This window comes from Sprattus sprattus (genome assembly GCF_963457725.1).
Source record: "Sprattus sprattus genome assembly, chromosome: 1".
Lineage (NCBI taxonomy): Eukaryota > Metazoa > Chordata > Actinopteri > Clupeiformes > Clupeidae > Sprattus > Sprattus sprattus.
The window spans coordinates 68,506,042-68,532,954 of record NC_137920.1 but is presented as its reverse complement, the minus strand read 5'-3'; the positions used below and the strand labels follow the sequence as shown (position 1 = coordinate 68,532,954).

At 41.2% G+C, this 26,913-nt stretch overlaps 3 protein-coding genes across 4 annotated transcripts; 1 reads left to right on the top strand and 2 right to left on the bottom strand.

Annotated features, from left to right (window-relative positions):
- Positions 1 to 154: 154 nt before the first annotated feature.
- Positions 155 to 14,542, top strand: polq (polymerase (DNA directed), theta; the record flags this gene model as incomplete). The annotated part of the gene is made up of 32 exons (XM_080836705.1): positions 155 to 225; positions 483 to 597; positions 679 to 1,333; positions 1,651 to 1,833; positions 1,951 to 2,081; positions 2,400 to 2,556; positions 2,779 to 2,896; positions 3,034 to 3,250; positions 3,671 to 3,812; positions 3,944 to 4,090; positions 4,186 to 4,398; positions 4,635 to 4,777; positions 4,887 to 5,094; positions 5,259 to 5,401; positions 5,837 to 6,030; positions 6,207 to 6,331; positions 6,572 to 6,815; positions 7,311 to 10,150; positions 10,280 to 10,420; positions 10,509 to 10,711; positions 10,810 to 11,050; positions 11,166 to 11,359; positions 11,555 to 11,686; positions 11,863 to 12,037; positions 12,166 to 12,289; positions 12,370 to 12,485; positions 12,611 to 12,795; positions 12,914 to 13,025; positions 13,142 to 13,266; positions 13,346 to 13,487; positions 14,219 to 14,325; positions 14,429 to 14,542. The coding sequence occupies 32 exons, from the start codon at positions 155 to 157 to the stop codon at positions 14,540 to 14,542; spliced, it is 8,157 nt and encodes a 2,718-aa protein (XP_080692831.1).
- Positions 14,543 to 16,340: 1,798 nt separating this feature from the next.
- birc2 (baculoviral IAP repeat containing 2) lies at positions 16,341 to 22,294 on the bottom strand. Of its 2 annotated transcripts, XM_080832885.1 has the most exons (9): positions 22,217 to 22,294; positions 19,661 to 21,341; positions 19,468 to 19,567; positions 18,738 to 18,816; positions 18,614 to 18,662; positions 18,264 to 18,506; positions 17,046 to 17,300; positions 16,717 to 16,758; positions 16,341 to 16,563 (listed from the first exon to the last, which is right to left on the bottom strand). In XM_080832885.1, the coding sequence occupies exons 2-9, from the start codon at positions 20,571 to 20,573 to the stop codon at positions 16,370 to 16,372; spliced, it is 1,875 nt and encodes a 624-aa protein (XP_080689011.1). In that variant the 5' UTR covers positions 20,574 to 21,341; positions 22,217 to 22,294; the 3' UTR covers positions 16,341 to 16,369. The 2 variants fall into 2 exon arrangements, with proteins under 2 accessions (XP_080689011.1, XP_080689012.1); XM_080832886.1 differs by lacking the exon at positions 16,717 to 16,758.
- Positions 22,295 to 24,514: 2,220 nt separating this feature from the next.
- On the bottom strand, positions 24,515 to 26,778 carry cfap300 (cilia and flagella associated protein 300; the record flags this gene model as incomplete). The annotated part of the gene is made up of 7 exons (XM_080857010.1): positions 24,515 to 24,643; positions 24,775 to 24,841; positions 25,354 to 25,526; positions 25,667 to 25,824; positions 25,957 to 26,026; positions 26,241 to 26,322; positions 26,675 to 26,778. 7 exons carry the CDS (start codon positions 26,776 to 26,778, stop codon positions 24,515 to 24,517), a joined length of 783 nt encoding a protein of 260 aa, XP_080713136.1.
- Between the last annotated feature and the right edge of the window lie 135 nt (positions 26,779 to 26,913).

Sequence of the window (26,913 nt, the reverse complement as noted above, 5' to 3'; positions counted from 1 at the left end):
GGTAAAGTAACAAACGGTAGTCCAGGCAAAGTTATTAGCTAGCTAACATAGTTGTCAAAGTTAACTAGCGATAGCTGTCAAAGTTATCTTTGATTTTGAGCAATCAGTTGCAGTCCAATGACAGCAGATAGCCTTTTTGCTTTGATCGCCCAATATGGATTCATCGAGTCCACCATCGAAAAGAAAGTTTTACATGGGGCGGCATCAGTATATAACGAAAAAGAGGTAAGAAAACCATACGATTTGTATCAAGTAACTTTTTTATTTTCAGTCGCCACTAGCTGTTGTGTGATGTTGTATGGCTCTACATATGACTGTTTGGTGCATTCATGGTTGTGTCATCTAAACATCTGGGCAAGTGATCGTGTATTTTAAGTCTGTATGTGTTTGGCATATAAGATTGTGTCTCGTAAATAAATACAAGTAGATATATAATCTCAGCTGTCTGGAAAATGTTTTAACCCCCGCTCCCCGATTTGTAGTACTATACCTGCTGTTGGATTGGTTGCACCCCAGCAGTCAAATCTTGCAGGTGAAACACATTCTTCCGAAGGTTTAATGGGAGACACAGTTCGTCATGGCAATGGAAGAGACAGGGTAAGATTTACAGATACTCTTATTTACTGTAACATCACCATTCATTCCATCACAATCATAACATCATCATAATATCTGAAGCAGAAAGAAAAGGAACCAGAGATTGGAGATAACACTTTGGCCATGGATCAGGAGATCATTGAAGCCATGGACAAAACTGACTTTGGTGGGCCTGGAATAAAGAGCCGAGTAGAACTTCATCCCAGATCATCTGAGTCTGCTAAAGCTTCGGGAAGAGTAATTTCAACAGAGGACAAAAACAAATGCTCCACTCTCTCCAGTGAAATCCCAGATTCCTCCAAACTGTCAAGGCGAGGAACAATCCCAGTAGGCCTATCACTGAAAAGTCAGAAAACTTGGAAACACTCAGAAAATTGTACAAATTTGGCACAGAAATTGCTATTTAGTGAGGACAAAGAAGGGCTACTCTCAGAACATGATGCAGAGAAACCTAAATGTGATCCGGACCCTGATGCTTTTAAATCAGTTCCCATAAAACCGACAGACAGAAATCGCTCTCATCTTCGGGGAAAAAATCAGAACATTGATGAATCTGTGGTTAAAGGTGGGCGCTCGAAAAAAACAGCAAGGGAGTACATCCTCTTCAGTCCTACCCATGTTGCAGCTGCAAAAGAGAGAAGAGGTCTTCAGCTGCAGTCTTACCATTCTGTGTCCGTGCTCACACCACCCTCTCTCCTGGAGCACAGCTCACTGGGTGGAACACTTGCTGAAGCAGGTAGAGTTTTAAACACTAATGACGTATTTTCTGGACATTTAAACATTTGGATACTATTTTAAAATAAAAAATGAGCAGTCAGTGATGTGTATTGTCATGTGACTGGAATTATTTTAAGCAGATGAAAATTGATCCCCATGATGGTTTTTATAGTTAGATAACTAGTCATTACTCATTAGTCATAATTAGACATTACACTATTGTGTAATACATAGCCATTAGATGTGCAGCCGTCAATAAATAGTCCGATATTCCAGCATGTCATGACACCAATACAAAAGACCTGCTGTGATTTCTTCACCTTTATCCTTTTTAAGGACTAAGTATACATGTGGGGATTCCTACTGATCACACCGACAAGCTACTTCTTTCTAGCTGGGGTCTTCCCAAACCTGTGCTTGACAGGTACCAAAGTCGAGGTGTGCAGCGCATGTTTGAATGGCAAGCTGAATGCCTTACCAAGGGCGGAGTCCTGGAAGGGAAAAATTTAGTCTATTCAGGTAAGTCAGTTTTGACATTGTTCGGCATTGAACTTGATTCACTCATCCTATTTTTAATGATGGAGCACATGGTGCATTCTCACTTGGTTGTTTGTTTGTTTGTTTACAACATTTCAGCTCCTACCAGTGCTGGAAAAACACTAGTGTCTGAGTTACTCATCCTCAAAAGAGTCCTTGAAACAAGGAAGAAGGCCATATTCATTCTTCCCTTTGTGTCGGTGGCACGGGAAAAGATGTTCTATTTGCAGGTTGGTTCATGTCTTCTTGACCACTTACATTTTTAACCGTGTGCTTGTTCTACCCAAAGTAGCACTGAGAAACTGTTTGTTTCCCTCTTACTCACCATGATCTGTGACTGTTCATGTTTGCTGTTGACTTATGGTATCAGTTCTGGTTCATTCTCCTGGACACTGATTTTTTTTTTTGATCTGCCTGTCAAATTGTTTTTGTCCCTGACTTAGGGCCAAGAGGCTTAGTGTTAGCATGAACACAGATGGAATGAACATGGAAGTTATGTGACCTATTCAACCCATGTTATTCACTCATTCATCAAGCATGTCTTTCAGGATGTGTTCCAGGAGGCCGGGGTGAAAGTGGAGGGTTATATGGGCAGCACTTCAGCAGCAGGCGGGTTCGGGGCTCTGGATGTGGCCGTATGCACAATAGAAAAAGCAAATGGACTCATTAATAGGCTGATTGAGGAGGACAGGCTGGACTTGTTGGGTAAAAAACTCTATTTGCCTGTCATCTCTGATAATGGCATCTGATAGCATGCAATGGACATTATTTTAATTACAGTATCATTAGCTTTTCATTTCCAATTCCTCTTTAATTTCATATTTTTTCATTAAAGAATGATGGCATTTCTCTTAAATTACTATATAATGTCTTAAAGTAACTCTCAGTGCCCAAATCCTCTCAGGTGATTATTTTTGTTCTCTTCAGGAATAGTGGTGGTCGATGAACTGCACATGGTTGGAGACTCTGGGAGAGGGTATCTGCTGGAGCTTCTGCTGACCAAGATTCGCTTTATTGCACAGAAAACCTCAGCTGCAAGGTCTCAGTGCATTACAATACAATAACTGCATTCTTCTTTTCTTTATAAGCTACTATATATATTCTTAGAAATGGTAGTGTTTGATATTGATATCCATACAAAATACTGTTTTGACCGTGTCTGTTTTTTTTATCTTTGCATAGACTAGAAAAAAGCCAGAGTGTTTGTAAGGAAATTCAGATCGTGGGGATGAGTGCTACGTTACCAAATCTTGACCTCCTGGCCAACTGGCTCGATGCCGAGCTTTACCACACAGACTACCGCCCCGTCCCTCTTAAAGAGTGGGTGAAGATTGGCACCAGTATTTATGATGGCTCAATGGCCCTTGTGAGGCAGTTCCAACCTACTTTTCAAGTAAAGGTAGGGAACAAGGCTGCCCAGTAATAACAACAAATATGTCATGAGTACCACATGACGTATTGATCTAAAGATGTGATTTTAACACTTCCATTCCCAGAGTACATTTGTTCGTAAAGATGTTTCCATCAGTCACCCATTGATGTATTCTGGCTATTGTTCTGCTTAGCCAAGTAAAATATTCCATTACATAAGCCCTACAACAAGTGTTGTAGTTTTTCTCTTCCTGTAATGTTCTTTTGCCCCTTTTCAGTCAAATGACAGCAAGAGTTAATGGAATAGAAATGCACCAGGAATGTAGTCATAAAAACATAACCTGCTGTGTTGATAATAATGAATACATTTTGGCGAATCAGTGGTATGGTTTAAATACTGCTAGCAGTCACTGTTGAAACTAACATTCTCTCTTTTCTCTTTTCCTAGGGCGATGATGACCACATAGTCAGCCTGTGTCTGGAGACTGTGCAGGAGGGCCGTTCTGTGCTAATGTTTTGCCCCTCTAAGAGCTGGTGTGAAAAGCTTGCGGACAGCATTGCAAGGGAATTTTACAACCTCCACCAAAAGGGTACACTTATAAGTTCATTCACACAATATACAGGTTTTCCATTTCCCTGTTTTTGAATAGAAAATATACCCTTATCTCTCTGTAGTCAGTTATTCCCTGGAGATGTTTATCTGTAACCTGTACTGCTACAGACAACCTAGGTCCTTCTGGTCTGCCTCCCATGTCTTTAAACCAAGAGGGACTGCTGGATGTGGTAGCTCAACTGAAGCGTTCCCCGGCAGGACTTGATCAGGTTCTCCAGCGCACTGTTCGCTGGGGGGTGGCGTTCCATCACGCAGGTACAATACTAACGGCACAGACCTGGACGTGGTAAATATTTGCCTAACTTTCACATATGGCATGTACGTAGTTTAAACCAACTCTTTAACCCCAGGGTTAACCTTTGATGAGAGGGATATTATAGAGAATGGTTTCCGTGAGGGTTGCATCAGAGTCCTTGCTGCGACGTCCACCTTGTCCTCTGGCGTTAACCTGCCAGCGAGACGCGTCATCATCCGGACCCCGGTCTTCAACGGTCGCCTGCTGGACATACTGACCTACAAACAGATGGTGGGGCGAGCAGGTCGCAAAGGAGTGGACACTTTGGGTGAGTGAAGGAGCTGAACTGGAATTCATGGGTCTCTTGAAAACATGGGTCTTAGTAGAGGTATATAATTTATTATCTCAGAAGGGGAAATCAATTTTGATATGTGTTGTGTACAGTAGGCTACTCATACTTTCTTTTTAACCTGCAACCTGTTGTGAATTACCAGCAAAGGTGTGGCATATTCTCCATTAAAATACATAAAACGTAATAAATAAATACAAATTCTTCTGGTCCAGGTGAGAGCGTGCTGGTGTGTAAGGAGACTGAACGTGCCAAGGGAGTCAGTTTGATACAGGGCACTTTGAAGCCGATCAGCAGCTGCCTCGTCAAACAGGAGGGTGAGGGCGTTACCACCAGTATGCTTCGGGCCATTCTAGAGGTAGGGGACACTAAAAATAGATCACTTTGTGAAAGTGAGAATATTATCCTAAAAGTACAAAGAGCTGATCTTTTTAGTCATCACTCTTTCTTCCTTGTGGTATTTTCAGATTATTGTTGGAGGAGTTGCAAGCACTCCAGAGGAGGTGAGGCTCTATGCTTCCTGCACATTGCTGGCGGCCAGCCTGGCAGCAGAGGGCGCTAGTGAGGGCTCCGCAGCCAAGGAGAAGGAGAGGAGCCGTGGAGCCATAGAGGCCTGCATAGAGTGGCTTATGGAAAATGAGTTTATCCACATCCAGAAGGACAAAGATGTTCCCGGTAGATTTCCACTCATTGACTCCACAGAAATGTCTCAGTTTTCATCAGCTATAAAGTTTCATCACTGCCTATTTGCAAACTGGAGATTGTAGTTGCGGCAGTGTTGTAGTTACAGTGTGCAGTTATTTTTGTTTGTTTGTTTGTTTGTTTGTTTTGTTATGTAGGGGAGAGGTACTGTCCCACCCATCTGGGCTCTGCGACTCTCTCCTCCTCCCTGTCACCACCAGAGGCTCTGAGCATATTTGCAGACCTGCAGAGAGCAATGAAGGGATTTGTGTTAGAGAATGACCTCCATATTCTTTACCAGGTAGACCTTGAGACATCACAGGAGAAACTCAGTTTGTTTAAAAATGACCTACACACTATAAGTGCACTGATCATGTATTTGCATTTTAATGTACAGTTTCATTTGGCATTAACGTTTCTCCCTGACATGACATGCTGAAATGTATGTAACTATAGAGCATAGCGCTGGTCAGTGACAATTGGTCTTCTGGTCATTGTAATGGCAGTGGGAAATGTAGTATGTATTTGAAGATGTTAATTGTTAGGTGCTAAACATGGTTGTTGCATTTTATCAACTGATTTTTCCAGAGACATAGGTTTATTCTACTCCAGATAAACGCTAACTAGATCTTGAAAGGAAGCTTTTCCATTGTTACTGTTAATACACTCCAAATATCTAACTCTTGAAAATAGTAGTAAAATAGTATTTAAGATGGTATATTTACATCTCTTCCAGATAACCCCTGTGTATGTGGACTGGACTACAATTGACTGGTACCAGTTCTTCTGTTTGTGGGAACAATTACCATCATCCATGAAACGAGTGGCTGAGATGGTGGGGATTCAGGAGGGGTTTCTGGCCCGCTCTGTCAGTGGGAAGTTGGTTGCCAAGACTGACAAACAACGAAGGCAAATGGCCATTCATAAACGGTACCTACTGTATTTCCTTTTACAGATATAGTCAGATTTCACAGTGCATTGTGATTATCGTGATTTTTTTTGATTTTCTTTTTTTTTAAGGCTGATGTGAGACTAATGAAATGAATCAACGAAAATAAATGAACTAGAGAACTTAGACATTATTATTTGATGTCTTCATGTTGTAGCTTTTTTACTACGCTGGTGTTACTGGACTTAGTGAATGAAGTACCTGTTGGTATTGTGGCAAAGAAATACGCGTGTAGCAGAGGACAGCTTCAGTCTCTTCAGCAGTCAGCCTCCACCTATGCAGGTAAAGGGTTTGATGATGATTCCTTCATTTTATCAAAAGGTTTTACCTTTTCGCTTTATTTTGTTACTTAACAATAAATAATAATCAAAATGATTGATTAAGTACAACGATTAGTTTAATGGAAAAAGGAAAACGTTCATAAAACTTACTTACACTTTATTAGCTAGGTTAATTATGAACTTTATTGTATATATTGACTCTCTATAAATATTACATTATATTTTATGATATTATATACAGGAATGGTCACAGTTTTCTGCAACCGCTTGGGTTGGCACAACTTGGAGATGCTGCTCTCGCAGTTCCAGAGTCGTCTCAGCTTTGGAGTGCAGAGGGAACTGTGTGACCTTGTGCGGATTTCTCTCCTGAACGCCCAGACCGCACGAACCCTCTACAGCGCAGGTCTCCTCACGGTGGCAGACACGGCCCATGCACAGGTGGCAGATGTAGAGAAGATGCTGAGAAAAGCCGTTCCTTTCAAAAGGTAAAGCTAAAGAATAGAATAGAATAGAATATATTTATTTGTCATTGTACAAGTGCAACGAAATTGAGGTGGCAGCTCTAAGACTTCAGCGCTATTGAAAAGTAAAAAACAAAAACAATACAAATATATACAATATAACTATTCAAATTTACACTATGAATACTCAGCTTAAGTAAAAACAAGTTTAAAAAAAAAAACACAAGACATATTACACATCAAAGAGACAAATACAGGTTAATTTTGTGCATTGTTAAGTGCTATGATGGCTCTTGGATAGAAGCTGTTTCTCAACCTGGGGGTGGAATCATCTGAGATTCATTTGGTTTCACTTCATAGAAACCCATCCAACCATACAGAGCAATCCTAAATAAATACAGAGAACTAAATAAATATAAGGTTTTTTGGGGGGCATTTTATTATTATGTAGCAGTCTTGTCTGGAAATAATGAACAATGACCCTTTCAGTTGTTTCTGATCATCTGATCTCCCTTTTAGCTCCAAGCAGGCCGTTGATGAGACCGAGTCCGAAGTCCAGGAGCGCCGAAGCTTGCGTTGTATATGGGTTAGCGGGAAGAAGCCCTTGACGGAGAGACAGGCAGCTCAGGAGATCGTAGCAGAAGCAAGGCATTTGCTGCAGCAGGACCTGGCCATACTGGGGGTGAACTGGGACCCAGACTCCCTGCCACAAGAGGGCAGTGCAAACCAGCCACCAGCAGATGAATCAGCTGATGGTGAACCAGAGCAGTCAGAGTTACCCAAGACTGAGCCTGAGCCAAAAGAGGCAAGTGATAAAGTAAGACCTAACAACACCGATGCAGTACCGGATTGTAAACCTGCAGACGGAGCTGTGAAAGACACAATGGTTACGGAAAGTCGGCAAATGCCATTTGGCAACAGTGTCCATTCCCACGTTACATCCAAATTGAACGTTGTAAGCATGGAAGAACCCATGGATACTTCTGCTGACAAGTCAACTGCGAACACCATTACAAATCCTGTACTGGGTTTGCCATCTGCTGACTGTGAAAGGCAATCCAGTGCATTGTATAAAGTGCTGAGGTCCATCGGTTTAAAAGACAAGAAACACCCTGTGGACGACACAGTGTCGGCTCAGCCCACTATACGTGGGTGTTCAGACAATCAGTTAAAAACAAAGACCATGTCTGCCAGTGAGGAGCAGCCGGCATCACCACCTGTAACTCAGGTGTCCAAACGTAGAAAAGTGGAAGCCTGTGGAATGACAAAGGGAGTCACTGATGGATATGACGGCAAGGTCGTAAATGAAGACAGCACATCACTTAAAGAGAAGAGTGATCGGTCCTCCTCAGACCAAGCTAAAGATAGAGGTCACATTGACAAAGCAAGCGAGAAAAAAGAGAACAAACTTGAGCAGATCACACAGTTGGTAGACTCTGACGATTCTCAGAGGTTAGGTTGCCATAAGCGTCAGGAGGGTTTGAGGAAGTGCACATTTAAATCAAAGCATTTGAATACAGGGGAAGTTCCCAATGCGGATGTTCCCAAATATACTTCCTCATCATGTCGTATCAGAAAACCAGAAGCAAGGCCTGTCACCGCTCTCCCTCTAGCAGAGAAATGCGGGTCCCCTGACTTATACACGGGTGAAACAGGGGAATTTGGTGACAGTTTTCAGCTTGACACACAGACCGAGAGAATCATACAGCAGCAAGATGGTGTCTTTCAAGGAAATGCCAACTTAAAGTCTAACTGTGTAACCATTAAATCTCCCAATACTGTCTTGCTTAAGCTGTCACTATCTGAAGATCAAAAACTCTCTGAGGAATCTGGAATTGGGACGAACCCTAAAACGGAGCGGCCATTGTGTAATGACAGTCTTCCCAATGGCTGCCTTCGCAGAAGTACACCACCCCTTCCCAAATACAACATCTCTCTGACAGACAGTCAAATGGAAAACATTCTCAATTACAGTAATCAAGCAGCTGAAGAGAATTCCAGAATTCCACAGCAGGATGAGCAAGCAGCTGAGTCAAGGGCTCAAGAGTCCAGCAGCCACCAGGAGATCCTGGAGCGTGAGGCTGAGACCAGCCTCAATGGAAGCAGCAGTTTCCTGTTTGATAGTCTATATGATAGCTCCTTGCTGGATGCCCTGGCAACAGAGGATGCGTCCATTGAAACTGAAGAAGGAGAGGATGGAATGGTGGAAGAGAATGGAATGGTTGCTGAGGACGGATTGGCAGAAGAGACTGGAATTGTAACTGAGGTCGAAATGGCAGACAAGAATGGATTGGTAGCTGAGGTGGAAATAGCAGAAGAGAATGGAATGGTTGCTCAGGTCGGAATGACAGAAGGGAACGAAATTGTAACTGAGGTCGGAATGGCAGAAGGGAATGGAATTGTTACTGAGGTCGGAATGGCAGTAGAGAATGGAATTGTAACTGAGGATGGTATAGCAGCAGACCCTGAGGAAGCCCCAGAAGGCCTTGCTCCTGGTGAAGATCAAGAGGCCATCCAATGGGGTGAGTCCTCATTTAACCTGTCAGAATGGGGAGATTCTCTACTAATAGGAGTACATTACCTGGAGAAAAGTAAAAGTGTGTTTAAAGGTGGCCATCTTCCAAGAGCAGACCAAATTGAGGCAGAGAGGCCAGGGGTTCAGAATTGTTCTTGGTCTGATTTCCCTGTGCCTGTTGTCAGAGAGGTGATTCGTAAAGAATCAGAGGCAAAGGCCAGTGAGTGCTCATTTCACGTGAGTCCAGGAATGCAAGACGTTTTTGATAAGTGGTCAGAGCAATTTTCAACTATCAATGAGATGCCAGTAGAGACACATTCAGATTCCTCAGACCATGAGGAACTGATCGCTGAAACAAAAGACAGTGTGACGAACACCAAAAGTAACGTAGAGGAAAGTGATTTTGTCGTGACGCACAACACAGTGGCTAAGTCACGGTCCAGACGAGGAGGTGACATCATTCCTCCAACACCAGAGCCTGTCACTCCTGTGAGAGTCAAAATGACCACCTCAGCCATCCAGTCGCCACTTCAGCCCCAGGTCTCAAGGAACACCAGAGGATCATCCGGGCCTGAGTTAGGATTAACATCGGAATCAAACATCAGAGATGATAACCCTGTACCTGATAAGGGGCCAATACCTGAGCCGCTTGAGACATCCATGGAATTTAATCTCAGAAGTCAAGAGTCCTTCACAATCATCGATGTTGCCAGTGATCAGAGCCTCTTTGAAACCTTTATGAGTGAGTGGAAAACACAGCACAGGTTTTCTCTGGCTCTCGCCTGTGAGCAGTGGGATTGCACTCCAGATTCCAAGTCAGTCATAGGAGGCAAACACAAACAAGGTAATTTGCACTTTGTTCATATACAGTACATAGCTGCCTCCCTTCATGTGTATCAGTGATTAGTCCTCAATCTACCAGTAGTTCTTTATATTTGTTTGAGAAAAGGAATTGTTGTATGTTTGGTCATAGGTGTTCACACAGTGAGAAGCCTGAATAAAGATGGGTTCGCTGTGAAAGGAGATGAAGGGCTTGTTGTCGTTGGCATCTCTGTTTGCTGGGGAGGAAAAGATGCCTATTACATATCTCTACAGCAGGAACAGTCAAACACAGGTATTACAATTATTAGTTACTCTGCAAGCTTAACCCTTTTCCTTCTTCTTCTTCTTTTAAGTTTCTCTGTATTCATACCTTTCCACAGATATCAGTGCAAGCTTAGCCCCTCCTCCTCTGGACGACAAATTGTCGGTTGGTGAGAGACATAAGGAAATTCAAAGTTATTTAGAAAAGAAGGTTCTCTCTGATGCTGGAGGAATTACAATTGCGTATGACTTCCTTCAAGTGTACAAGACATTTTTGTTAGCCTGTGGAGTTTCTCTTGGAGGGGCCTTTGAAGACCCTAAGGTGAGTCTCTCTTTCCCACTCAATATCATATTGTTCCAAAGACAGAGAATTAACATTTGCATGCTATATTATTAAACCGTGTGATTCCCTGTATGCAGGTCGCTAGTTGGCTGCTGGATCCCGGCTCTAAAGAGCGCACTCTTCACAATATGGTGACAAACTTCACCCCACAGGACCTCTCTCTGCTGGATGGTATTAGTCCAGGCCAAGGGGTGCAGAGTTTAGGGATCGCTGGGGATGGCGGTTACTCTGGACGCTACAGAGCAGCAGTGGAGTGTGTCCTTGTTTACAGAGTCATGGGCCAGCTCAACGTCCTGTTGTCAAAGGACAGTCTATCAGGTAGTCCTTGCGTCACGAGTTTTAAAGCCTCGATAGAAAATAACTTGGCACTTACTCTGAAGAGGATTCACAATGCTGAGAGGTTTTAGGGTGTTGACTCTCTTTTCCCTACCAGATGCGTTCCACACTGTGGAGATGCCAAATCAGTATTGCCTGGCCCTGTTGGAGCTCAATGGTATTGGGTTCAGCGTGGAGGAATGTGAAGCCCAGAAGCATGTGATGCAGGCCAAGCTGAAAGAGCTGGAGTCTCAGGCGTACCAGCTGGCTGGACACAGCTTCTCTCTGACGAGCCCTGGCGATGTTGCCGAGGTCTGTGAAGTAGTGTTGGGGTACCCTCCGTGTGTAAAGTCTGATGATCATCTGTCAGACATTTATAGTTATTTTACTTGATACCTATACAGTTATTAAATACAATTTGGACAGAGACCTCCACAAAATTGTGTTGAAAGTACGACTATTGAAAGTATGAAAAAGAAGTTCATTAATCTGTTTGTTTTTTTTTAGGTCCTGTTCTTGGAGCTGAAGTTGCCTCCAAATGGAGACATTAGCGGTCAGAAGGCAAAGAAGACTCTTGGGTACACGAGGAGAGCCGCTGGGGGTCGGGCCACACTGGCCAAACAGTTTAGCACCACAAAAGTATGTTTTATTCCAAATTGCTTCTCTGGAAGTTCATGGCATGTTGGTTGGCAAGTCATTTCGGTCTGTCTCTGTAGGTCTTGTGTTGTAAATCAGCTATTGACATGATACAGTAACTTGTGAGGACATTTCTTGCTGAACTCTGTAACCTTATGAATTTTGATTTCAACATACAGGACATTTTGGAAAAACTGAAACCACTGCACCAGTTACCAGGGGTTATTCTTGAGTGGAGAAGAATCACAAATGCACTGACAAAGGTGGTCTTTCCCCTGCAAAGAGAGAAATGCCTGCATCCTGTACTGAATATGGAGAGGATACATCCAGTTTCACAGACTCATACAGCAACTGGTAGATAAAAGCAATAAGAAAGATGAACAACACTTCTTTCTTGTTTGTAAAATATGGGTGTACCATTGTATTGATTTTTGAATTGATTGTTTCTAATATTCTTTTGTATTTATCGCCACCTTATGAAGGAAGAGTAAGCTTCACTGAACCGAACATTCAGAATGTTCCGAAGGATTTTGACATTGAGATGCCTACAGTTATTGGGGAAAGCCAGCCATTGGAGAATGGAGGCAGTGTCAGTTCTTCCAAAAGGTGGTGATTGGCAGTGGGAACTTTCATATTTTCCACAACAGTGACCAGACAGCTTCTCACTCTCCAAAATGTCTTTACAGGAGAAAATCGAGGATTCCTCAGCAGTTTGCACCACTCATCAAAACAATTGAAACTCCACAAGAAAAAGGTGTAGCTTTCTCTGTTAGTATGAGACATGCTTTTGTTCCTTTTCCAGGTAGGGCAGACTAACAACTGTTGTTTATTTCATCATTAAATCATTCCATCATTAAATGTCGTCGTCATTTTTCTTCATTGGTGATAAAATGTTGATCTTGTGGGGCCATGTCTTCTATTACTAAGGAGGGCTCATCCTAGCAGCTGATTATTCTCAGTTGGAGCTTCGCATCTTGGCCCACCTGTCATGTGATCGGCGTCTCATCAAGGTGCTCAACAGTGGGACAGATGTCTTCCGAAGCATTGCAGCTGAGTGGAAGATGGTGGATCCTGCATCAGTAGATGACTGTATGAGACAGCAGGCAAAACAGGTACAGCACAGTCTTGCAGCTTCTCCGACATGGTTTACGATACACCAATGCAGTGGACACTCCATGCAGAAAATAGGAGCGCTTCAAGTGTGTTTTTTTTTTGTCTCTTTCCCAACAGATTTGTTATGGAATCATCTATGGCATGGGTGCAAAGTCACTTGGCGAACAAATGGACATTGAGGAGAATGATGCTGCATCTTACATAGACTCTTTCAAATCAAGATATTCAGGTAAATCTGATACAGATTCAGAGGGGTTATGTAAGGAGCAGACTTGCTTCTGGACTGTAATGTACTGAACCTTGCTAACTGTGCCATGGTGTAACTGCTTTTCTCTTGTGTTCAAGGAATACAGTCCTTTTTAAAAGACACGGTCAAGAACTGTGGCAAAAATGGCTATGTGCAGACCATTCTTGGCAGGAGGAGGTTTCTCCCAGGCATTAAAGATAAAAACATGTACACAAGATCTCATGTAAGTAGCCTTCAACTTATAAGTCCGTCGTGACCAAGGCAAGCTATAGTCAGTCTCATGAGACTCCATATCTCCACAGGCTGAGCGCCAGGCAGTCAACACAACTGTCCAAGGGTCTGCAGCTGACATCGTCAAGCTTGCCACAGTCAACATTCAGCGGCAGTTTAACAAAGCTTTCCATGGCATGCCCCAATCCCATCAGCACCCTGTCTCAGGAGCAGGTAGCTCATCTTCATGGTGTCTGTATATGCCCTTATCTTAACTGTTTGCCAATTATGATTTGATGAACTATCAGGGACTTGAATTGATTATGTCTATTGGAATACAAAATATGCACATAAATAAGATAAAAGCTGACGTTTATACTAAGGCGGTATTATATAGGCAAGTTTTAGGGCAATACTGCAGGGATATCAGCTCAATAGAAATACAAATGTTTTTTGTTCTTGCGGCTTGAGACCCAAGGTCATTAGCTGTGGTTGGAGACACGGCTATTGTGATCATGCCGTCCATGTCAGCTTGATTGAGGAAGACACAGCCCACGAGTCTCCATTTACCTTGGTTGCATGACACACTATGACCCCATCTAATTAATTTCTTATTGGACTTGCATTGCGAAGGTGCATGTAAATTTCAAGCATTTCCACTCAGGAGCTCCAATTGGAATGGTCAAAATTTGCATTTAAAGTTGGCTGGAATCCCAGCTATTGACTTTTATAATCATCTGAAAGCATCTTCAAGATTGTACCGTTAATTCATGACAAAATACAACTGCAAAATTGTGATTATTCTATTAAAAAAAACGTGTCACTGAATGAATGATATTCCTGACATGTGTAAAAGGGAAATGGACATAAGGTCAGAGTATACAATTCAATTTTTGATATTTTAACTGTGGTAAGAGCTGGTCTTGTGTGTCTCAACTGAGTGTGCTCGTCTTGTGGAATCTCAGGATCTAGGCGCAACAGAGTGCTCTCCAGGCCGCTAAGAGGAGCGTATTTCATCTTACAGCTCCACGATGAGCTTATCTATGAAGTTGCAGAAGAAGACCTCATACAGGTAAAACCAAAAAGTGTCTGTACTGAAGAGCAAAAGCATTTGCTGGAGGTGTGCTGATTGGTGGTCATGTAATCGGGGGATGCCTGCCTTGTTTTTTTGTAAGGTTGCACAAATTATGAAGAAAGAAATGGAGTCGGCCGTGAAGCTCTATGTGAAGCTCTGTGTCAAAGTGAAAGTGGGTTCCAGCTGGGGTAATCTACAAGACTTGGACATTTAGGAAACTGGATTGAGACCCCTTGCACTCATATAAGAGACAACAGATTGTGCTGATTTGTAGAATTTTGCTTTGTGATTAGTGTTCACATAACATTTTCTAATTTTTAACCCTGTATTTATTGTTTTTAGCTTCTTCACAGTACCATTCACTCATGAGATTTTTTATATTGACCCGCTAGCAAAAATGAAATGAATGAATGTCCTTGTGTTGTAAATGTATTGTAATTAAATGTATGTTTACTATGTGTATCTCTGTAATTATGCCTGTAAAATTGCAAGATGTATAATTTACCATAAATATAACACTATTTTCTATAACACTTTTATTTTTAATAAAAAGTCAATGACTTAAATATTACACCATTAAAAGCTCTCTTATTTAATCATTTTGTTTTGCTGTTGCTTTACTTCAGCAAACAATTTTCTCCATTCTAGAAGAAATCAGTCAGATCAAACAATGTACAAAATATTGTGTTTACAATCAAATATCATGGCACAGTCTACACCCAACAGCAACTTTACTCTTTACTAAAGCAACTTATTCAAAAGGCATCTCTTTTCCTATTTTGATTCACTTGGTATGATGCACAGTGAATGCATAAGGTAACCCTTATGTGCCTTGGCAGCATTTCTATTCAGTGAGGTACACATAGCAGACGGCGTTCAGAGTTGATGGTCTCCATCCATTGTGTACAGTGCATGTTATTGAGATCTAGGAAGAACCCGACCATTTGTTCTTCAACGAGTACTACTAAGCAATTAAAGACTCACTTCTTTAGAACAAATCTGTCATTCTAATGTATTTGTTACAAGCCCTACAATGTTTATCTTATTTAACTCCAATTCACTTTGAATTTGAGAACGTCATCCATCTTGAAACTAATATTGTGGTTGTTTTGTTGCTTTACTAAAATTCAAAGGACCCATCGTGTGACAGCAAAACGTTTTACATCCTTTCTGGAAATGTTTTGATACCTGTCTTACGATAGTTTACTATCCTGCTGAAACATTACCTTTACATGTGATCCGACTGGCCAAACCACCTCTGGATCTGGTCTGGGGTGCTTTGTGACCACATTGAAAATGCAATTGCGTTGTAAATCCACTAACAATCACGTGGGTGTTAGAAACAAGCCAGGTTCTGAAAAGTGAGCGAACACAATAAAGCAGCTTCATGGATGGCTACAATCTTCTTTTTTGTACCTGCGTAAACCAAAGGGGGATGTGAGGTGAGCGGGACACAGTGATCCGATCTCAATGTGGATACTTTAGACATTGATACTAGGTGTGAATGCAATCTGGTTAAAAATCATAAAGTATCTAGAGTTAGGATGTCAGCAGGAGTCGTTTTAAATTAACACGCGCAAAACATCAGCTGATGCTTATAAATCCGCATTGGTGGCGTAATCTTCATTTATTCGAGAACCAGAGCAGACGAGCAGCTAAATATTTGGATGGCACTTCACAAGGTTGGCTGTCGGAAACCTGGATATTCTTGAATTGTAGCGAGGGTTTCCATAGTGTTTTTCCATTCATTTCAAATGGGAAAAGGGATGAAAAATTAGGAACAAAAAATAGGGGCATGGCAAACATATTTACAAGAGAACTAGTACGCAGGATACAGAGAACACTTAAGAACAATAGTACTGTGTCTGCTTCATGCTGCCGCAATTACACCAATAATAATAATGGCTTTATATTAGGTAAACGACACTACTGGGCCTTATGTGCCTACAAAATTGGTCATTATGTATCAGACACCCATTTGAAGAAACACAACTGAAACGCTTCAGCGTTGCTTTTGATTTATTTAAATCTTCTTGTTTATTTAGGAGAGGAAGGTGCGAACGGTGCCTTTGACCACGCCTCTGCAGATGGGACACTTGCGCAGTGACGGGGCGCACTCCTTGCAAACTACCAAGTGTCCACAGGGAATGAAAACGATGTTGACCTCCTTGTCCATGCAAACTTTACAAGTGCGCTCCTCTTGAAGTCGCCTCAGCTGCTCCTCCATGGGTAAATCTAGAGAAGACAAGAAAACAGAGAGAAAGAAAGATGGGAACTAATGGCTTAATAATAGAGGACAGCAGACTTCTCTCAGGCTGCTGAAACTGATTCCCTTTTTTTTTCTAAAAATCTGAAAGGAAAAGCAACCCTTCTCATATATTGTTATACCTGAAAGATCTTGACTCGGTGATGCAGCTTCATTTGCCTGGGCTGAAAGTGCAGTGAGAACAACAATTAAACAATAGAGGTCAGTTGGGTTTTTTTTTTTTTTTTAAGTAGTTGGAGTTTAGTAGCTGGATATACTACTGAAATCCTTCTGCAGTTTACTTGGAAGATAAAGATCCTCCCTTGTTGCATCACCAAGTTTTACTCCCATGTGTGTGGAATTATAATCAGGTGTTTCATGAAGCATGTATGTAAAGGTCTATTCCAAGCAGCACGGTCCTATACTGTACAGGAATCTACATTTGTAATCAATAACGAAAATGGTTTAATACCCATTAATTCTCTCAAGAGGTAAACATCATTCTTTTTGATCCAGTTTCTGAAGACCTCTGATGCTGCGTTCCCCTTTGACAGAACCAAGTCGATGAGTTGGGCTGTTTGCCGCTTGACAGAAGTGCAGTTGCTAATGGTGTCATACTCTTCCTGGGAAATGACTTTTTCTTCCAGTAAATGATCCATGAGGCTCTGTACACTCTTCAGTCTCTGTGTCAGGGCTGTGTGGTGCTTTTTCAGAAAGGTAAAGCCATCTGAAAAAGAAAGATCAAGAATGAGTCACCTTTTTCACATCCAGTAATCTTTGACCTGTACCACATGATACACTACAGTGACAGTACATTCAAATGCAAAATGGAAAGTTCTATTGTGTGTCCCCCCCCCCCCCCCCCCCCCACCCACTTCAAACATATGCACCATGTGTTCTTTTGAAAATCATCCATGAGGATAAGTGAGCATTATTTTAACCTTTTGACCTGAACTTTAGTGTCCTCATTTACTGATGTTCAGCATGTGATCAGCTGTGCTGATGTTTTTGTACAACACAAAACAGAACGTTTGAGAACCTGGAAACTGAGACAGGTTTTACCAGTGTAACCAGGACTTTTTTTGTTTTAAATACCCAATGTGTCAACAGGGACTAACTGGAATTTGAGAGTGGGCAAAACTGTCTGACATGGCAACATTTGACACCATGTACACAGACAGCAATGTCATGTAGAGTAAGTATGCATGTAACTCAAGTCAAGAATTTCTTCATAGACACGCATTAAATCACAATGTTTACACCAAAACCTTGCTGCCGACCAAAATAAATTGGCTTTGGTTCCTTCAACAACTACTATAATGATAACAATTCTTTTGTTGCAACTTCCATCAGATTTTTAGTGCCAAGCTGACCCATTGCAATTACATACGATAATGGTAGCTAGCTGCAGCTTCAGCTTTAAACACCTGACTTTTCAGTTCCCTTGGGGCTAGTTCCCTTTTAAACAAATAAAAAAGGAACCAGACCCACAGTTCCCTTTGAGTTAGTTCCTTTTAAACTAGTAGAAAATGAACCAGAGCCACAGTTCCCTTGGGGCTAGTTCCCTTTTAAATTAGTAGAAAAGGAACCAGTTCCACATTTCCCTTTGGATTCTTGGTTTTGGGTTTTCCTGCCCTGAATGTTTTTGATACAACTCGATAAAACTTTGCCAATTCGGGAATCTTTATACCTGACGCCATTTCCTCTGCAAAAAGCTCCTTCTCTTCTTCCCTCTTTTCATCTTCTGCACTAAGCAGGTCAGACACCAGCTCCTGGACAGTCTTGTAGTTTTCCCCACTGGTAAGGATCTTGCTCTGCACAGTCTGTTTCACCAAGTTACGGTCAAAGCCCATTTCTAGGGCTGACTTCACCACAGGTGTGTTCATCATTATGGCATCTTCTGAGCGTTCCTCTCCTGGACTGAGAAGGACAACTGTACAACAAGAGTGAAGACATGGTTAATGAGTGAGTTGTGGGTTCTCAAATATACAAAAATAATGGTGACCTGATTTTGGCAAGCTTCAACTGTATGTCACTTACCTGGTGGATCAACAATCTCACGAGAGTTACTGTCACCATTCGTCAACAGCTGTGGAGCAAGGACACAGTTAGTTTTCATTCTATTGCCTAATGCAAGGTCTTATCACTGGAGTTTCACACCTACCTGCTCAAAGAGTCTTGGGAATCTGGCTTGAATTTGGTGGACAAATTCTTGGCCCTTCTCTTGCAAAAGATATTCACACCTGGAGGAGGCAAAAAACAAACAAAAAACACATTGATGTATGAGGATGTAGCTGACATTAAATGACATGGGAAGCAGCATCAGTTTCTGAAATCAAAGAATGCAGTGCACTATCACTCAAGCAAATTGTTTTCTATTGTAACTTTGAGGCAACAAAGTGCATCTACAATTTTCCCCAAGAACTATCAAACTCATTCCCATTAAAGCAGAATATCAGATTGTTGTGCAACATCATTTTGGCTGCAGACCATCTGGGGAGTATTCCAGGTACGTGGTTTAGAGACAAACCTGGGTAAGGTAACTAAAGAGTAGAGTGAACCTCCTAATAGAGGAGCCCTATGGCTTCATCCTCCTGACAAAACAAAGCCATGATGCTCTTCTTTTAGGTGGTTTACCAACCTTACTCCAAGTTACCTTTCCCTGCTTTGTTCAAAACACTGAAATGCCCCCGTTGTACAATTTTGTGACTCAGTAGTGAACCAGAGACAGAACTGAAAACAAAATTATGAAACTGGAAGATTTCTTAAAATAACACTGGGACTGGGTTATTGTCAATATACTACAACAACAGAAGCCAGTAAATCTCTGGCCTTTACAGTGGGGGAGTTCCAATGAACTGTGTAAATACATTGCTATATTCAGAGCAAGTTACCTTGGGAACCATTTAGCATGTTCTACCCATGGGTCATCGCCAGATTCCCAGCATCTCAATCCTCCATCACAACAAAAGCATTTCACGTCATCATTGCGACCTGTGTATAAGTGGGGAAGACAAACAAACATCATTAATACCCAGCATGTGGTCCGGCAATTAATATTTAATTTCACATTGGACACATTCTTACCAACATAGTAGAATCCAGCTTTAGCAAGCTGATCTGGGCGAACAGGTATTCTGAGGGGCCAGTTCACAAACGTGAGAAGCCTCTCATCACACTGCTGCATGGCTGAGTTGGACACATTGGTCAAGACACCGCTTTCAGCGAGAGACACGTTTTCCATCCTGTCCCCCCTCACAAAACGGCAGTTGGGGTAATGCCTCTGGTGTTCCGCCACCGCCCTGTCACCAGGCTCCCAGTTACTCAGGTGACCTCCACAGCTGAAACAGGCCACACGATCCCCTTGAAGGTAGTAGAAACCAGCCTTCGCCAATTCAGCTGGGGTGATGGTAGTCAGGGTCCAGCCTTTGAAGGACTCCAGGCGCTCCTGCTCCCGGCGCATGTTGGGGTTATGGCAGGTCTGCGGGCGCTGGTGGGACATGTCTTCCACACCACGTGACGCCAGGGGGCTAGACGGGGCCAGATTACTGAAGCCCATGTTGAGATAGCCCACCTGCTCCTCTGATTGGCTGGAGGAAGGCGCCGCTGCCCCGGCCACAGGGGCGGGCATCTGGAGGGCAGTGGCATTACGGAGGGGAGAGAAAGCGGAGTGGGAGGAGGACAGCAGGTTGGCGGTAGAGGGCAAGCTCTGAATGAACTGGCAGCTAGGAGACAGCTGTTTATGCTTTTCGGCTGGGCAGTCCCCTGGCTGCCAGTTGTCCACCGTCACCTTGCAGCGAAAGCACTGAACTCGGTCCCCGACACCAGTGTAGTAGAAGCCGGCACGAGCCAGGCTTCTTTCTGTCACAGGTGAAGTGGTGGGAAATTTAGCGTACGTGGATATGCGGAACAACTCGGAGGTGTTGTCGTACTGCAGGTCCGTGGGGGCACTGTTACGACACAAACCCATCAGGAAAGGATTGTTTTGTAGAATTTCCATTTGAGAAAATAAAAAGGGATGCCCATTCAGAGAGAGAGGCTTGAATTAAATAGCTAAAAGATGATAAGGCTAAACCTCACGGATGGTAAAATCACACACTGTTTCACACATTCCTCTTACTTCCGTGCCATTCAAAAGCTCCGAGACACAAGGGAACCCTCAGATATCAGACTGCTGATATCACTGTACTATTGAGTCTAAGACGATCCACAGGTCCCCCTTTTATTTAAAACTCACATCAACCCCAGCTTAAAAACATTACATTCTAAAGCTCTCCTAAACCATTGTGACACACAGCACACGGTCATGTGACACACAGCACTTCGCAGGAACAGTATTTCCAGTTCCACCTCATGCTGAATCACACATGACAACAAAACTGCAAACTAAGATCTTGAAGCTGACCATGGAAAACTTATAATGAGATGATCCTACTGTTGTAACAGTTGAAACATCAGTCAGGGTCAAGAGGAATGTGATACACACTCCTCCCATGTATGTTTTCTCTTGAAAACATTATGACGCTTAAGCACAACATTTGCAATGCAAAGCTAACTGAAAAAAATGGGTATGGCCAGAATTGTTTAGCAGGTGAATGTGGTGAGGTGTTAATTCAAGCCTCTCTCTCTGACAGGCATCCCTTAATTTTGGGTTTAGGTCTCCATTCTGGAAAATAAGATCCAATTATGAAATTAAAAAAATACAGATGTCAGGCACTTTAATGGGGAACGATGAGAGCACCCTTTCCCACGTCAAAGCCAGCCAGACCTGTGGAGTTGACAAGAAAATAATGTTAGGAATCAATATGATCGAGAGAACATTAGTCACAAACAAATATTAGTATTAAGTCCTTACAATGACATTTGAGATCAATTTATATTAACTGAAATTGTTGGTTCAGCCAGACCATACATTTCAAATGTCTGAATCCTGTTTAGATATTTTATGTAGGATATTCTTTAAGAAAATGTTAGCATTTTTAGCATGTCAATCATGTAACATGCCAGCAACGCGAATTGGGTTGGGATAAATACCAGCGAAGCGAAACGCCCTACGGCAAATTAGAGTGCGAGTGTCCTAGCCCTACAAATTCTTACATGTCTGAGAGAATAGAAAATCCCGGTTTACGGCTAGACTGCAGACTTTCTGTATTGAAAGTGAATATGTAACGTTAATTCGTTAGATGTATTACATAGCCTGTGCTGGGACAGGATTTGTTTTATCTCATGATTAAATCAGAGTTCAAATTATTAACGTTAAACTGTTAACGTTACATATTATTTGGCTGTAGTGGGGCAGAGAAAATGACAAACCGTGCCACTTGAAGCCTTTGTGTTAAAAATTGCTAACTGGGTAACAGAGAATTTCCACCATATCGCACACATTCAACCTAGTTATTCATTTTAGCAATGCCATTTGACTTCTCAGGTTGAAACTTTACACGCTGGCGTAAAAATCTGCCGTTAAATAGATATTTCACTGTCTGTTAACAATCTTCTAGTTATGTGAAGGCGCCATTACAAGGGCATTACTCACAGTGAGGTTACCGATCTAACGTCAACTGCCTGTGGAAGCACTAGTACATTTACCCTAGGTTCAACCAATAGATCACATCTCTTATATTTTAGCTGGATGTAACATACCCAACAGACATGTTCAGTTTGAGGAAGGTAATTTCTTGCTACAATACCACACCGTGTATTTCGCAACGTCCATAAAATGGCTCCGATGAAGCAGCTGATTACAGCGCAGTTACTTCACTTCCTGTTTTCCAGTCTCTCGCAAATTTAAAGTAATCATCCTCATATATTTCGGAGAATTGAAACGTAACTATACCTCGAAATACATTACCCTCCTTAACCGTATGGGTCACTTAAGTTTCGTTACCTGCGTTTAGAGACCGGTTCCAGGGGAGAGAGACGTGGCATAACAATTTAAACCGTACTACTATAACCACAGTAAAACTGGTTATCAAAATACTCAATCAACTAATCTAGTCCGCTCATCAAACAAGTTGTCAAATCACAAGGCGGCACGCCAGTGAGGGCGTATATGAAAAAAGTTAGATTGGTTGGGGAACATTGGTACTTTCCATCATACGTCATGGGGCGCAGCCGCGTTAAGTAGTTCTTAAATCGAAACTTTCCACTTCCTACCACGATACAATTAGTAGCTTTACATATTTAGTAATGGAAAGCTTAAGTATTGTGACTTTTTTCTCACTCTCTGCCTAGGCTACTAAGGGCATCAAAAGTTATTTGATCCGATTTCCTGTAAATCACTAATTTAAAAAATATCCCGTCTGACAAATGAGTCACATTAATTCAGATTGAAACTAAAATTATACTGTATGTTCCCTGAGTCATTATGGTGCATGGATGATACGGGTGGGGAAATTGCAGCACAAGTAAATGTACCATCAAAATCCATGGGCAGTCAAATGTAGCTAGTTCTCGAGATATAAAGTTCAAAGTTCAGGTTCAAAGTACTTTATTGTCATTGTCACAAAAACAGAGACAGACGAGGCAGCATCAGACAGCTAAAAAACGTAAGTTGCTGTGCACATTAACTGTCACAGCTTAATAATAATAAATAACAATTTATAAAAAGATAATACAAACAAAAAAGGTTTTTTCACATGATTTTATTTTAATGGTTTGTTCTTAATTCAACTCTTGTTATCCTATTGTCTATTTATTGTTTTATGATTGTATTTTTTGTCATAACCTGCTTGCTTTTTGGCTAGATTTCTCATATACTTAACTTCCAGTTTCGTTAAAACCACATGAGGATTTGTTTAAGTGAGATTTTAGTGATAGCCTGTGGGAATTTGAGCAGTGTTCACACATTTTAAACATTTAAAATTATTATTCAGCCTATATATTGGTAATCTGAGCATGAATACAAAATGACATACAAACACATCCTGGCCTAATGATATCAACAATAAACGGAATGATATTTAAGACACAGTGACATTTTTCACAGCAGGACTAAATGCTATCATTATAAAATGTATCATGAGGCATACAGAATAAAGAATGTGCATATACAAAAGCAAGGCTGCAGCAATGAGGCTGTGTTCACAGTTAGTTGTATGGCTGACAGAGCTGCAGTACCTGGCAATGCAGTCTGAATCCCTTCTAAAAGCATGTTATTTATATGAACTCAATAAACAGTGCATTTCTGGTGTAAAAAAAAGAGTGAGGCTGGGATTATTGTAATAAAGATTATTGCTGTAGCCTACTGTTACGACTACATAATTCCAGTGGGTGGTAGTAGGGAGACCAAGTAGTGTGGCATCATTGCAGAGTCTGCTTGTGCTTGACTGGTTGAGAGTAAGTGCAGAGTCTGCTTGTGCTTGACTGGTTGAGAGTAAGGGTATTTGTATGTTGTTGTGTGGGAGAAAAGCAGACAAAATAGATCTAGGATTACAATATTTGTATTTGTACCCGTCTCACAGATTGTGATGTTATTACAGTAGTTTAGAAATACATTTTCTCACACATATCACATAAAAGTCACTGGATAAAACCTTTATTACCTTTATTTTTTTACAGTTATTTTTAGAGCCCTTTTGACATCAGAAAGCAAATGACTGAAGTCTATATACGGTTGCCACCAAAGTGGAAAACATTCAGAAGTTCACAGTATCATTTAACATCAACAGCATATATGAGACAACTCCTAAATGTTTTGTTGGCTCGCTATAAGAAGTTTTACCAAGCTTTTAGACGTAAGCATAGAACTCAAGTTGTACCCTATATTTTCACCGGAACTGTTGCTTTTTGCTGTTTAGCGCACACATTAAGCATATATGAGCATGCTCCACTGGTCCACACTGATGACCTGAAGCAACTCACTTAAACTGGTCATGTAAACTGTAATCATAAACAGCTAATAAAATACCGATCAACAATTCAGCAATGTGGCGCACCAGCCTATGAAAGATGTCCAATGCCAAAGGAATGATAGAAGACATACACATGCCTCTTGAGAGGATCAACACAGAGGTAGGCAAAGCTCTGCTCTGAGTTCAGACTGTCAGGATAGCACAATCCAGAAGCATCCTGTCAAAACACAAAGACTTACTTACTTCAATCATGTACAAATTCTTTGCATTTCTAATACACTGATCTAATTTTAGATCTAACATTATAAAGTATGGAGAAATAAAGGTTTGGAAAACATGTATACATACATAAGCGGAGACTTGTAAAATGGTTGAAACAATGTTGATTTGTTTTGTCTTACAGTCTTTCTGCACACTAGAAAACAGAAAACAAAATATACACAGTACTGGACATCATTTGTATTCAACTGATTACCCAAATAGTATAATGGTCGAAGTAGCCAAATGTCTATTTTTTTTATTGCAAGTATTCATTGATGAAAATAGTAAAGTAGATCCCAGTAATCCCAATTCTAAAAATCCCCCAAATTAGCAAATTCCAGTTGCCTTGTCAGGCAGACAAATTAAGAATTAAAATAAACCATACAAAATGCATATGCAATTTAAGTAATTAAGTAACTTAACTTTGTCTGTAAAATAGGTTGTACAGTGTGACTTACTCCAGTGTGACTTGTACCTAGTGCCTAATTCATTTTGACAATGTAATGATAAACAGCTTAACTCTGTTGTACAACCTAAAAGATCAAATCAATTTGTCCAGCATTTTACTGAGAAATATTTCAGACATTATGGAAAATATATCGGTTCCTACACTCAAAGCAGACAGCTTAAGCATAATGTTTCATATAAATAAATACTTTCACTTACCTCACAAAATCTTTATAGATTACTTTTACAGTGTCCATGTAGGGACTGATAGTATCCTCATACTGGCAGAGTTCACCACCAAGACATATATGCTTGAAAAGTTTGAAGAGAAACTCTTCCCGATCAGCAGGTCTTATTAAATCATATTTTTCTGAGTCCTCTATGGTCAACACCTTAGAAAAGAAGAGTATGTGTCATTAACACTGACATTTTGTACAAAGCTGAGGTTTTCACAATATGAGCATTCATTTCTTATTTATAAACAAACCAAATTCTAATAAATAAATAAATTAATAAATAAAAGGAGGCATACTTTTCTCAACTCATCAAAGTCTCCATAAATTTCATGGTAACACTTGACTATATGCCCAGATGGTCGCAACACTCCAGCAGAATTCAGAGGGTCGAAAATATCCATTGAAACTTTTGAGCATGGGACAACCTCAACATCCACACGAGTAAGATTACTACCTGTGAAAACAACAGTACAAATAATTATAGTGGCAATGAAATCACCACATGTCTCACAAGTTATTTTTCTTTAACCACCACACTTAGGCTTAGTTCATAAGAATAGTTCAGAATAATGCAGAACAAACTTACTTAGGGTTGTCCAGTATCCTGACTTCAAGACCTTTAAGTTCTCCATCACGCAAGGGTCTTGAAAAAAATTCTGAATACGCAATCAGACAATAGGCCTAGAATTAGTTCATTAACTCTTGAAATTGTGTCTCATTTTGCGGTGTCTGAGGGTTAGGGTTAAAAACTTGATAATCACTTTCCTTATCCAAACACTATTGTAACGTCACACTTTACACACACACACACACACACACACACACACACACACACACACACACACACACACACACACAAGTTGCACTTACCAAAACAAACTCATCCTTTTTATAAGGATGAAACATTTGGTCGAAGTTAAAGGCCTTGGCTGATATTCTCCCCAACATTGACCTGACATGAGAAATTAATGTATTTATCATTAATTTAACGGAATTCAAGGATCTGTTGGTACACATAAAGTTATTGGGCTTACGTTATCCAACCTAACGTTATGACCTTTAAATTATTTTTGCTAAGTTTGTGTTATAGCCTACAGGTTATGCCAGACACATGATCAGATAATACCATATTAGACGGGCTCTAATACTAACGTTGGTTAACTTCATGAAATGTTTCCAAACGCAATGGAGAAACGTTACGGTAACGTTGAGCTATAGCCTACTTATCGCTATCTGAGAAAATATCGCTAAACCAAAATAATATCTGCACTCATCAACAAATGAATGGCAGAATGCACTATTACCATTTCATGAAGCGTCCGGAAATGTCGGGATTTTGGAGAAAAGGGAAGTTTTTACCCGATAGTAAATTGAAGACATACTTCTGATCTAACTGTTCACCAGCCATGATGTTGTCAGGGGATCACTATGGAAACGCGCGAGCGCGACTCATTCTTCTGCGCAAGCTCCAGTTGATGCAGCACATTTTCCACACAGGGATCAGCCTGTGGTATCACCTTAATACCTTAAGGTTAGTGGACTG

Bases quoted from the DNA above. Each gene is read 5' to 3' on its own strand.
- birc2 (XM_080832885.1), bottom strand. From the start codon at position 20,573: ATGGAAATTCTACAAAACAATCCTTTCCTGATGGGTTTGTGTCGTAAC. The intron at 18,817-19,467 runs GTAACTTGCTCT...TGCCTCCTCCAG, and splicing joins CATGCTAAATGGTTCCCAAG to GTGTGAATATCTTTTGCAAG. The intron at 16,564-16,716 runs GTATAACAATAT...TGTCTTCTCTAG, and splicing joins ACCGAGTCAAGATCTTTCAG to ATTTACCCATGGAGGAGCAG.